This window comes from Cyanistes caeruleus, chromosome 3 (genome assembly GCF_971803275.1).
Source record: "Cyanistes caeruleus chromosome 3, bCyaCae1.hap1.1, whole genome shotgun sequence".
Classification (NCBI taxonomy): domain Eukaryota; kingdom Metazoa; phylum Chordata; class Aves; order Passeriformes; family Paridae; genus Cyanistes; species Cyanistes caeruleus.
Window position 1 is genome coordinate 108,881,689 of NC_141703.1, and position 13,682 is coordinate 108,895,370.

Below are 13,682 nucleotides of genomic sequence, written 5' to 3' on the forward strand. Positions count from 1 at the left end.
TTTTGTCATTCCTTTGAAACATGATTTTGTTCTGTGTCACTTTTCATTTCATTTTACTCTGTTGCTGCAGTTAGCTTTCACTTGTGAGACTTTTGAGGGGCAAGAGACCACCACGTTACAGTGAAGCTGCTTTGAAACAAAGTGTTAGGGAATTCTAAAATTACTTCAGGATGACACACAGCTAAAATGAGTAAAGTATTACCAAAACAAAATTTCAAACCATTGCCTGGAGTGCCAAAAGTATAGGGATACTTTACTGGATGAGGGGGTTGGGATGTGCAGGCTGATAGCAAGACTAGGAACCCTTTCATGATTAAGAAAATAATTTGGAATATAAATAAAGTTTTTATATATCAGATAGTAATTTCAACATACATAACATTTGACCACATCACATGAAAGGTTCACCAATGCATGCCACCACCTTTGCTGAGTGCTGATCCTCTCAGCTGAACTTTTTTTGTAAAGCTCATGACTTGCTGATAACTTGTGGATAAAAGTATGTACCTTGGTCTCTGCTGTAGTGGGTCAGCTGTGCTAGTGATGAGAGCAGCCTGAAGGGAGTACATGGCCACAGTTTCTCCCTTTGAGTAATTAAATTGAAGTTATCTTCTCAGTTAAGGGCTTTGAGTGCTGCATTCATCCATAAAAAGGTGGGTTTTTTTAGAAATCCAGGAGCCTGATCTCCATTGCTGAATACACTTACGGTCGCTGTAATAAGTATCAGAGATAATTTAATGTACACCAGAGAGTGAGCACTTAACTTGTACATGCTGCTCCTAAGTGGTCGTGAACATTAAACTCCTTTGGCTTTCTGTGGGCCTATTATAGAGACATTTTCTAAATCATCAGGTTTGTTTTATGGAAAAATAAAATGTATCTGGCCAGTGCTACTTGCGTGTACTCACTTAATTTCAGTCCTGGGAAAACAGTCAAAATACTTATATGGTAATGGACTAATTCCCATAACAATGAGCAGGGCTGATGAGATGGCTGGATAATCTATCCCTGGTGAGTACTACAGTCATTAATTCAGTTTTCTCAGTGCCTGCCTGATGGGTGGAGCTCTGGCATTGGTACCCTACCCCCTCAATTGTCTCTAGGCTAGAGGATGACAAATAAGGGATTATTTTCAATTAGTGGGGTATAATAGAGAGGGAATGTGCAGTGCAATAAATTCTTCTTTCATATACTTTTTAGCTTAACACACCATCTCTGGTGTAAGTATGTCCACACATGGTTTTAATCAGAAGAAAGTACAACACAGAGAAAGACCAATGTAATAAAACCCCTGATAATTATTTTTCTTCCCCTCAGGCCACAAGGTCTTTAGGTCAGATAAATGGTATCCCTGCTTTTATAGCTAAGCCTACCCAAACCAAACTTTGAGGCACATAACAAATTAGCAAGAATTACCTTTGACAGCACCCATTATCCAAGCCACTTCTATTTGACACCAGTTCAAGGCAGTCAAATGTTGGGCTGGGACAGAGCACCGAGGTAGGAGCAGCTCTGTCCTGGTGAGCTCACAGTGCCTTAATGACAGCAAAATCCTTCCTACAGCTGCTGACACCAAGCTTTGCAACCTTTCTGAACGTACAACACACGTACATTTAGTCATTAACTGGTACCACAGAGGCAGGAAAGGCACAGCACAGGGAAGCTGCAGCTGCCTGTGAAATTTGGGAAGCGTTCCCAGTCGAACAATGTGTGATGGGTTCCTTGCAGAGACCTCCAGCTCTTTAAACAGACACTACAGGATTTAGTTTCCAACCTTTTACATTAAAATTGAGTCTTCCACAAACACTACATCTGAAGCTGGTAGCTTGAAGGAGGAGTGAGTGGTTTACTGATTTTTTCTCTTTATTTATTGTTTTTTAACAACACAGTATTTACAGTATTTACAAGAAGCAAAACAGAAATCCACACCTGTACGTGGAAAAGCTTCACCGGCATTCATGGTGCTCCTTGATAATAGAACTGAAGGCATTCTGGTGTAAACTGGTCTTCACTCTTTTTTCCCTTTGTCTTCTGTTGCAAAACCAAACTCTCACGACCTCTTTCTCAAGATTGAGCCCCTCAGCCATCCTCATAATTTCCTGAGAAGAGGGCTTGCTTTGTTCTCCAAAGTGCCTCTCTAGGGCTTCTTTGGCAGCGATGCTGGATACAGGAGTAAAATTTCACCTTTAAAAACTTTTTAACATTAAAACATTCAGGCTTTCACCACTAGTTCAAGAGAAAGATCAAACAGCACTGAAGGCAGTGACTTGGTTTGTTTCATCTTTCTCTATGTAAAGGAAACCCAAAGCACTAAAAATACTCTGTTAGTTCTCTGTTGACAAGAGCGGTGTGACATCATACAGAATTTCAGCATGGGGTGATTAAAAGGCAAAAATGGCATCAAGTTCAGTGCAATTTCGATGTTAATTATAAGATATTTGTGTGCTTCTTGGCATTATCTAGGAGACACAGCTACTAACTAGCTGTAAGTGGGGTGACAGGGTTTGGAACAAGCCTGACCACTCATCTGCCCCAGCAAATGCACATCAGTAGTGTTACCTGGTTGTATCAAATTATTTGGGTTTACAGAGAGGAAGAGCTCCATCACTTAGATTTGGGAAACACTGTGTTTTGTATCTCACAAATTATAGAGACAGCACTAGAGCATTCCTAGAAATCACAGAGATTATTGCCAGCTGTTTTAGCTATCACCGCATTTTCCAAATGTCTGCCCTCATCTGTTCCTCAGTGTCAGCAGCTGACCAGAGTGGTTCACTAAACAGAATAATTTAATACTGTTATTTTTTTCCTTATTTTCTGATAGAATTTGCTTCCAATTTCTGTTACATATTCTACAAAAAACATTGTGACAAGCTTGTGCCACCGGGAGGCATCCAGAAACTTCAGCAGTAGCTGTAATTTCTTTGGACACGAGAGGGCACTTCATGCATTATTCTGGAAGTGAGGTGCAGGTATTTGCTACAGAAATACAGTATCTGCTTAAGTTCTAGTTGTTTCATCTCTTGGTCTTTCATTTACAGGTCAGTTTTTTCAATATTTGCTAATGTTTAACAAAACTGGCTAATTAATAGCATGGTGTTCTGCACATGCAGAAGTATAAAAACATCATTACTTTTGACTCACAACTTCTTAGGTTTTGAGTAATGTATGAAGTCTAATATTTTCCACAAATTCAAATTTAGAGGCTTTTGCTGTGGTCTAACTTAATTTTGTTCATGGGACTTTTCTTATACCATTAGTTTGTCTTCAAATATTCATTAAGAGTGGCTGAGAGAAAGGCTACAGAGTTCAGATAAAGCCCATCTCCCTGATTAGTTTCAGGTCTTTAAACTGAGGTGCTGTATGCCTTCAAAGGGGTAATTAATATTTTCTTACTACACAGGATTTTGTCCTCAATTTTTTCTCAATTATCCATGCTCTTGACAACCTGTCCTGTTTGTGAATCCCACTGCAGCGGGGTTAGATGTAAAAATGCTTTATATAAGGAGTGGTTTTATCAATCAGTGTTAAAAAGCAAAACCCACAGTGTTGGAGGAACAAATTCTAGTGGGCTCCTCTGGCCAGGGGCTCAGAGATGCTCTGAGCTCTCCTGCAGGCCATGCTCCATGAAATGGGGAAGGTCTTGGCACCGCCACTTGAGTCCTCACTGGCCTGTAGAGAAGCTGGGAGGAGAAATTGGCCTCTCAAGAGTAAAGCTTCATCTCCTGTGAGGTGCTGACGTGAGCTATGAAGCATTTTCTGTCCCAAAGTCACTCCTAATTGAGAAGCATCCCTTCAGAGGAACCTTTATTTAGAATCTGGGATATCCAAAGGAGAAGGAAATACTCCACACTCTCATTTTGCCTTTTTGATAATTTTTTTTATAGTATATTTTGCCAGCCTACTTAATTTCCACATGGAACTGAGACTTGAGAAGTGGTCACTTGAGATGTTGGCCACCAGAGTTGTGAGAAACAAGAAAAGGAACTTTCCAGAACAACTCTGTTTTCTCCCTTTAATTTATTAAAGTGTTTCTTTGGAACCTCAAACAATTTAGTGACAGGGAGACAGCAGGACATACAAAAGCTTTCTCTCAAACTTCCTAGATCTCTGTTCTCTGCCAAATTTATCTGGGTTTTTTTATTGTATCCAAATCTATATGTTTATTTATTACACCAAAATTATGCAATTTATTTTGGAATAATGTAGAATCTCCCAAAATTAAAATGAAGATGCTCTGATACCTTACTCACTATATAGATGGAATAAATTTTGACAGAATTAGAATAAAATATATTTACATATGAAAGTGTGTGGTTGAAGAAATGGGGAAGAAATAGTATCTTTGGAATGAATTTGGGGTCTGGAGGGTTATGCTGGTTTTTTTTCACTACAGAGTTTCTAACTATTGAAACTTTTCAAAGCACAAGATGTAGATATTCATTGAGAGAATTTGACAGAAGTAAAAGCATCATCTTAGCCAAAATAGTTTCTAACCTGTAATGACCTAAATATTCATTACCTTATGGTGGTTCTGCGCTTCCTCTTCCGTTCATTCACTCCAACTTTTTCATTGTACAAAGCTGTATTAAAAAAACAAGAAGAAGCCAATCAACAAAAGCTGGCAGTTACATTCCACAGGGACTGGAAAACAAGAAAAATCATTACCAGAAAAATAGTCACTGCCTTTGAAGGAAGAAGAAAGCACAAGAGAAGAGTGGTGCAGAATAAAAGGAGCATCACACACAGGATCTTTCCGTTGTTGGGATGGTTGGTCATTGTTTTACCTCCAAGTGTAAATGGTTATAGGCAGAAATTGTTAGAAGCAAAAGTCCTTTGCTTGTGAAAAATCCTTGTACACTGCTAAATGGAACTGATTTGCTGGGAGGGAACTAGAAAAAAAAAATCTTTCAGCAGTCCAAGAGATGTTTCTGCTATTCTGTACATTCCATGCATTTCAATTTTCCCCTCCATGCTCTTACAAAAAAAAGATAACTATACTTTAATGCAAGCACACCTCTGCATTTAAAGCCAGCAAAACAAAATCTTTAGTTTGCAGAAGACATATAAATAGCCCTAAAATATTTATATGGGATTCTGCTTGAAGTGCAAAACAATACTTAGAGGACTTCAGTTCTCTACCTCCCACTTGTTCAGCTTCCTCCAGCCACTTGGACAGGATGGATTTCAGTTTGCAGGCGTTCTTGAAGCTCAGCTGCAAGTTCTCAAACCGGCAAATCGTCGTCTGGCTGAACTCAGAGCCGTGCACAGCAGCCAGCGCTTCTCCAACGTTGGTTTGTGTATAACCTGCCAAAAAACAAAGAGGAAAAAGCAGCTTTGGAGGAGGGTTACTCTCCTTGAGATGCTCAGCCCTTCTCTACTGGCTCTTTTGGACAGTGTGTGCTGCAGCACCTTTGGGATGAGCTTCCTGAGAGGTCTCTGTGGCCAGCTGAGCTCAGCTCAGAGCCCTTCTCAGTCTCCTGGTGCTTTCTGTGGAGTGTGACACTGATTTAGTGGAGTTTCACACTCCAGGATTAGGGATCTGAGAAGGATCCAGACACCCCATGTCTTTCTGTAGATGGTACAAGAGCAATCAATTAGTCCCTAGCGGTGCTGCTGGTCTCCTGATATTTGTTGCAACAGCTAAGGTGAAGTCATCAGAGACATGCTGTAGTTTCCATGCAGTCTCTGACTTTGCATCAAGAGCCTCCTGTTCATTTCTCTGAATGTGGATCTGCTGTGGCTGGGGGACTGGATCATCATCCTCCTTTTCTGCTTTGGTGCCAGGAGAAGGTGGGATCTCTTTAAGCACTCAGTGTCCCATGAGGCACCTTTTAACTTCCTTTTTGACTGCATTAACCCTGTGTCTCTCAGGCCCACAACTCTGTTTTGTCTTGTAAAGCTCAAACTGAGATTATGTTTCCTGTACATATTGAATTTCTCCCATTCTACAGGCTCCATGTCATTTGATTGCACCAAAGGAAATTTTGGTCCCTCCAAAATTCAGGATGAAGATGCAGTGATTAACTATGTTTGGCCTAGAAAACGCTTTCCATCGCTGTGGCTGACATCAGATACAGGATATACAGGAAAATTGGCCAGTTTGCAAATGTTTTTTAAACCCTAATTTATTTTATTTCAGTTCAGACCGCAAATGGAACATACTGGCTTTCTAGCTATTGAGATAGCGCACACATACACCAAATAACCTTACAGTTTTTTTAGATTTATAAAATAAAAGGATTCCCTATAATTCTGATGCAATGCTTTAAGTGATAATGCCAAGAATGACAGGGCCCAGCCCACCTTTGTCCTCAGCAGTTATCTCACAGAAACAAAGATATCAATTGCTTCCCAGCTGTGTTGTGGCACAAAAAAATAAATCAGGAAGAGAAGCTTCCTACTGGTGTGAAGGATTTCCCATGGAAGTTCCTCAGTGTATACTGAAATGACCACACACCATCAGGTGAACACTCCATGGGGAAGGGGATGGGTATGAGAAGTTAGAGCACGTCCTGCCCTAAATTGCAGATAATTTGGAGCTGTGCAAAATATTGCACCTGACACTGAATGTGAATTATTGAACAGCAAAAACTTTCTCTGCATTTAACACAAATAATTTAAGGGCAGGAAAGGTTAAAGTCCCTCTCTGCAAACTAAAAGCTGAAGTGCAATAATTCCATTTAAACCTTCTAGGAATGGAGAAAGTTTTGCAGGGCAAGGCAGGATTAAGAGTTATGATCAGACAACGGCCGAGGCCAGACCATAAAACACTCAGAAATAATTGGGCTTTCACTGGAATCTTTCAGCCTTCTGTCCATGGACATAAAGCACGTACCCAGCTTGATTCTCCGCAGCTTAAACTCGTTGGCAAATTTCTCCAGCTCCCTGATTTCGGGGGAGTCCATGTCCACAGGCTCCTCCACAGACTTGCTTTTCCTGCGGAACTCCTGCTTGAAGTCGGTGGCAGAGGCGTCGTCCGTGAGCAGGGGCTGGGGCACGGGCGCGAAGCCGTGGCCCAGGGCACAGGGGCTGGCACTCAGCGCGTGCTCGGGGAACTTGTACAGGCAGGGGGTCAGACCACCTGGGCAAGGCCAAAGAGAGAGCTCATTGCAGCCATTCTCTGCTGCCACGCACACAAACCTCCCCTGGCCACCTCAGAACCTATGTCTGTAATATTAATTATACAACAGGCATCCAGGATTTCCCAGGATATATCTTCTCTTTCTTGTCCCAGCCCCTTTCACCAGCCACAGCCATCCTATTACTTAGTAAACTGTGAAGCACTTAAAGAGGAGGTAAATGGTGTAAACTTGCACAAATGAAAATCCATGCTCTAAGCTGGAATTAAGTGGCACAACAAGATAGATGCATCTGTGTGGTTTTGAGTCACTTAAAATTTGCCAGCCTCTGTTTTCTGGTACAAAGAATATTTCCATCTAGATGTCATTTGATGCTCCGACAAGATACTATCTTGGCTTAACTGCAGCGTAAAATTTCTTTCAGGAAAGTACACAAGTAAGAGCACAAAGGAAAAAAAAACAGGAAACCAGAACTCATTTGGAATGATCCTTCAAAAAAGAAATTGCTCAAGGACAAAACAGAACTAACTTTCACTACCTTTTGTTCAGAAATGTCAGACTTAACAAGGTGATTCAGTTATGAGTGAAGGCTGGTTTTCCCGTAGATATTGTACATAGAGCTGAAAAGTCTCTGACCTGAGGGAGGCATGGGGGGAATTACTGGAGAAACATTAACACTCCTCAGTGTATCTGGAGCAGCCAGTAAATTCCAGGTTCTCAGGTCATCCTTCCCAATTTTCTAAACTACACAAAACTGCATAGAGGAACTCAGAACTTCATTAACCTCCCTCTGCTTCCTCCATTTATTAGGGTTAGTTTTTTCTTCACCACCCCAGTTATTCCCATCAGTGTTGGAGGTTCTAACCCCATGAAATTATTTTATACACTTCACACAGGATAACCACCAAAAAAAAATTCTCAAAAAACAATGAAAAATACTTTAGAAGAGGGGGACTTGCTTTGCAAGGTGCTGACACCATTTACCACGTTGGGGTGGGGCATGCTGCACGTCTGTAAGATGCGAGTCTGGGAGAGACTTGCTGAGAGCATCTCTGGAGTTGCAGGCTTGATGCCTAAGAAAATAAAGAAAAGAAGATGAAAATAAGAAAATAAAGGAGAAGAATAAAAATGTGTTGATTTTGTAATTAAAGAAAATTATTTTCTAAGCAATGTAATTTATTGTTGCTTATTAACTTTCCCCAGGGACCTGGACAATGCCAGGAATGTTTGCAAAAGACACAGAAATGCACAATGAAATAGGAGCATTTGGAAATTTACACACCATGATGGAAGTTTATACTCTGTCCCTATGCAGATATATTAGTCTATGCTGATTTACTCTAGTATTTCCTTAATTCTTATTATTATTAATTCTGAGTGAGATTTTGGATTATTTCCAAGTCCCATTTATTTCCTGGGAGTTAAGTTAATTTGGTTCATGTCATTATCTCATTGACTGCTACTTAAACTTACACAGAAAAAAAGTGCCTCAGTCTTACTGAGCCTGGGACAGGGAAGAATGAGCAGGATGCATTCATGAGTGTAAAAATCCATGATGACATGGCTGATCTGCCTGCTGAATTTAGCTCTTTAGCCCTTCATTATGCCATAATTTTATTTTATAGCTTCAGCCAGGGCTGATCATACTGCTCTGGTGCTGGTCGTACACAGGTGCATTGGGTATGTCACTTCTGGTCCCTCAAAAAGTGATAATTACCAGGAGAAGTGGCCAAATGGGAGTAAAAAGAGCAGAACTTTCCCAGCCTTGTAGGGAGACATAAAATACAGAGTGATTCCACAAGAGATGCAGAGGTTTGGGAAACTCTGGGCACTGGCCTCCAATTTCCTAACCCTTTCTCTAGCACCTTCAACCCAAATCCCGTCTTCTTTAAAGGGCTGTCTTGGATTGGTCCCTCTAAAGGAAAGCTGGCTAAAATCCAGGTGCTGAGAGCTCACCCAGCTGAGGGTTAACCTCTTACCTGCCATCACCCCGTAGGTGGAAGGCTGATTCCCATAGTGGCAGGAGGGCACGGAGTAGTGAAGGCCTGGCCAAGGGCGTCCCGGCGTCGTCGCGGCAAAGCCAACGCGCGAGCACGCACGAGTCGGGAGCAAAGAGAAAACACATGGCACTCGTAAGAACTCAAGATTCAAGACACAGCCTTTGAGCTCGAGGCAGGCAGTGCCTTCTGCACAGCTGTAGCTTCTTCTGTGGGTATTTAACACAGGATCACAGCCACCAAGTTAACAGGGGCATGTCAGGGAGAGCTGGCACCAGAAATAGCGGGACATCCTCTGAGGCAGGACTAGGAATTGTCATGCTGCCTCTTGATGAGTTGCTTTTGTTATAATCTGTGGGCATAAGCCAGTTTCCACAAACTGCTGAGCTGGGGAAGCTTTGTGCTCCTAAGGAGGAGACCTGTTCCTCTCCTCACACAACTTCCACAGGCTGATTCATTCAATCTCACACAAAAACTGGTTCTGTGCTCTCAGGAAATTGCCTCCACTGTCGAGCAAATCCTGCAGTCAATGAAGGCCTTCCAAAGGCAGCAGTTTGGGACTTTTGCTTTGATGTGTCAAAAAAAAAAAATCACGATTTCTTGAGTGCCAAGCAACAAAAAGCATTTCAGAGTGCTTTGGCAAGGTGGTAGAGAAACAAGATGGTAAATTCTGGATTATTCTAAAAAGTCAGGGCTAAATAAACATTTTCCATCACCAGCACCAACAAACGCACTGTTAATTTATCTCTGGTGTTTTCACTGTGGTATTTCAGGTCTGTGCTCAGTAATAGCCAGTGCCTGAAGGATGAGACCATTTTTTGCTGAATGCAATATAGAAATATGACTGTTTCTCATGTATAAGTAGGAATAAAAATGCATGTATTGCCCCCTCTAAAAACTGAAATAAAACAGAATATTAAAAACTAATGTTCATGAGCATCCAGATATGTAAAAACACATTTTAAAGAACACATTCCTGTTGTTCAAAGCAGTCTATTTAATTAAGGATTGGAATCTGTGGGTTTTGCAACAGTAATCATAACAGTAAAGCGTCCTATTGAAATACACTTGTACAGATATAAAATCTACTGAGACAAACATGCTTATACTAATGTAGATGCAGTGAAAATAAAGATTGTGTTAATAACTGTAATGCATGTGGAGCAATTTAACTTTTCTGTTAAGATCTGAGTCCTTACTGGTTGCATTTTTCCACTATTTCATAATCCACATACTATAACTTTTATGCATGTGTGCTGGTTTTGCTTTAATTGATATTTGGTGAGGAGGGAAGAAGCCACCCACAGAAATGGTTTTTCTGATTTCATGCCACAGCATGAAAATACAATTTTTGACTTGCTAATAATGATTTAAAATTAAATAGTGAGGATGATGCTATGTAAATGAAATAATAGAGGTTAAAGTGTTGAGGATGCTGCAGAGCAGCAGCTGAATGACACAACACAGTATTTGAACAGAAGTATTTTCACCTTTCTTTTGATAAAGAATTGTTACATCCATTTTTAAAACTTTTGACATTTAAATTAAGTTGTTATTCAAAATCCTTCCAGCATTACATGGTACACAAATTCTCCTCACATGTGCTCAGCAGAGTGGCGCTTTTTATGTGTACAATTCCTTAATCTACGTATGAAATTTGTAAATCTTGACTCATTATAGTTACCACCCTCCGTCTCTGCTTTCCCAGGGTCGTTTTTTCACAGGATCATCTTCTGGATGTGACCCTGCAATCAAAATTTCCACTGACTGCAGTGGCATTTATCCTTGGGTGGCAGATAGCAAACACCAAAACCTAAACCTGTAGCAGGCGAGCAGATGCTCTGGGCCAGCCCTCATCGTGTGCTTTCCATCACAAGTCAGATGAATCTAGAAAATACTGCTGTGATACAGATACATAAATATGACCTCATACAAAATTTAAATTCTCTTATTCCCTGCCACTATTGCTAACCCACAGCTCAATTAGGATGTTTTGAGCTTCTTGCTTAGTGTATAGGATGATCCTGTTTTCTGTTACCGATAATCAGTTTTCATTACTTGCGTGCTTTTTCTTTTCATTAAAATGCTTTATTACCTGCTCATTTTTAGGAAAAATCTGGTTTCTTGTTAAGACCCCAAATAAAATTCTAATGTTAATGCAATTTCAAATAAATCAACTATTTCTTTTTCTGTTCCTGAAGGTATTCTATCAACAAGTCCTGTATTCCAGAATCCCACCTCTGCAGAATTAAGGCTGCAAGAAAACTCTCTCTGGCTCAGATATTCAGTGATAAAGTAGTCCTAGTATTTAAATGCATCTAATTGTATTACATACACATGCAAGACTCAAAAATATTGAAAAGGTTTCTACTACCCATTTTGAACATCCCACTTAAACTTTAGGCTTGATTCAGTTTGCAGTATGCCTTGAAAAGCAATGTTTTTCCTTCTTTAAAACAAGTTATATTTACACCTGAGGTCTTTTAAACATATTTCCTATTTAAGGTAATTTATAATATTTTAAATTATGGCTGCATAATAAACAAATTTTCATTAATTTACATGACAGTGGTTATACCAACAATGACAGTGTTTGAACCTAAATTGGCTGCATATTTGAGTCTAATCTTATAACAAACTTAGAGAAAACCACGTATTTAGCTAAAACACGAACATTTGTGATTTTCCTGATTCACTCATATGCAGAGTTTTGTGAAATTGCTTCTACTTTAGCATAGACCCAATCATACATAACACTGATACTGAACACTTTAAATACCGAGCACTTGATGAACTCGTTTATCACCCAAAAATTACAAATGAGAGCAAGAGTATTTTCAAAAAGTACCTGTAGACACAACATTGGTGGCATGGTTGGAGACCTGCAGGCACTCTGCAGCGCTGTGATGCATTATCAGAGGCAGAGAGTGAGAAGAGTCAGAATTCAAGGGCACAAAGGTGTCTGAGGAAGCAAAGGCTTGGCAGCTCATACCCTCCAAGAGGCAAGAGAGCTGCCTGTCCCCTGTTCTACCAGAGCAGATCCTGCAGGATTAATGGCACCTCAAACTCTATTCCAGGATTTTACCTGGATATACACACAGAGGAGAGCTCCAGAGCACAAGAGAGGTCGTGTGCAGGTATTTATACCACTAGGAAATCCCTTTATCCATTTTAATGTCCTTTTCCCAGCATTATTGCTACCCTGCTACAGAGCCTCCCTCCTTCCCACACAAACACAATACGTGTCCAATTAATGGGGGGGTAAGGAGGGAAGAAGAGGGAAACCAGAGACATGATTTGACAGGTATTTTAAATTAGGTCTTTTGTGGAGGACAATGACCAGAAAAAAAAATAAAAGTATCGTCTCCAAAGTCGGTGGCAACAGACAAGTGAGTTTAATACTAAGTAAGTTTCCACAGTTAACACCTGCCTCCAAAATCTCATCCAGGCAATTGTCTGGAAGGCAACCTGTCTGAGAGCTCAAACAGTCAATAGTCAAGAACCTATAGCAAAATAATCTGAATTAAGCTAATTCCCAGCAGTTGCACAGTGATCATTTGTCTTGACCTGTAGCAGTATAAGTCAGAGATGTGTAATATGAAGCAGCTGTAGCCAGAAGGATGTTTTTGAACAGATAGCCTTCCATAAGCATGGTGTCCTAAATGTTTATCTAAGATGAGCTCTTGACAGGGCATGGTTCATATTCCAAACTGGTTTAAGTGTCTGAACCAGAATTTTGACAACACAAACTTCAGACACATGAGATGGGAGCAATCATATTTGTTATTGCACTGTTTTTCATGTGTTACTGCAGAAAAGTGATATTGCAACGAGCCATTCTGCAGAACCCTTTATATTATCTTTAAGTGTGTTTTGGAAAAGGCTGTGTCTAAGATTGTGAAGCAATTTCAGAATGGCAAACTGCACATGTGCTTTAACAGTGGTTATCTACTACTTATACAGGCATTTTCAGATTGCAAAACATACAAAAAACATCAAAATAATTATTGTAATGTTATGGAAGATACTGTCATCAAATGGACTCCCATATGCATTACTTTGGGCTTGGCTCAATGTATCTTAATGTCTGTGGATTCATATTCAAAAATTATTTATTTTCACCTCCTTTTCTCCCTCAGCAAGGGACATGATAAATCTAACAGGGGCTCCCCTCCACATACCAGAGTTTTGAAGCCATGGGAGAAAAAGAATAACTTCACACCCCTGTTTTTGACAATTCTTTTTTTCTCAAATCTCAACAGGCATCACTGTAGATAGTGATTCAATAAGCAGAAAATTTGCAGTTTCACTGTAAACTCATGTCTAGACCAAAGAAGCTGTAGCCTGTCCCCAAGTACAAGATGGAGCTCCAGATTTCCATTTCTTCCCCAAAAATGGAAGGAGAAGCTTAGGAGAAGTAAGGAGAAGCTTACCCAGCTTTGCCCAGGTGCTCAGGCTTTCCAGACCCGTGGAGTTCATTAGAGGGGTGCTTGTGGGTTTGTGGATGTTGGTCACCCTCAGGAGCTGGGACTGATTTGGACAGGGAAAATCGAGTCACAAGGTGCTGAACTTCCCTTCAGAGTGAAGCATGAATGTGTTCTGT

At 40.4% G+C, this 13,682-nt stretch overlaps 1 protein-coding gene across 1 annotated transcript; it reads right to left on the reverse strand.

Moving 5' to 3' along the window:
* Positions 1–1,866: 1,866 nt before the first annotated feature.
* Positions 1,867–12,069, reverse strand: POU1F1 (POU class 1 homeobox 1). Its single transcript, XM_023944641.2, has 7 exons — positions 11,928–12,069; positions 9,062–9,211; positions 8,042–8,155; positions 6,839–7,084; positions 5,143–5,307; positions 4,523–4,583; positions 1,867–2,160 (listed from the first exon to the last, which is right to left on the reverse strand). Exons 1-7 carry the CDS (start codon positions 12,067–12,069, stop codon positions 1,947–1,949), a joined length of 1,092 nt encoding a protein of 363 aa, XP_023800409.2. The 3' UTR covers positions 1,867–1,946.
* Between the last annotated feature and the right edge of the window lie 1,613 nt (positions 12,070–13,682).

What these genes read in the sequence shown, in the direction of transcription:
- POU1F1 (XM_023944641.2), bottom strand. Translation starts at nt 12,069, where the DNA reads ATGAGCTGCCAAGCCTTTGCTTCCTCAGACACCTTTGTGCCCTTGAAT. An exon ending in CACCTACGGGGTGATGGCAG is followed by an intron (nt 8,156 to 9,061) that starts GTAAGAGGTTAA and finishes TTATTTTCTTAG; the next exon opens with GCATCAAGCCTGCAACTCCA. An exon ending in GGAAGCTGAACAAGTGGGAG is followed by an intron (nt 4,584 to 5,142) that starts GTAGAGAACTGA and finishes TTTTTAATACAG; the next exon opens with CTTTGTACAATGAAAAAGTT.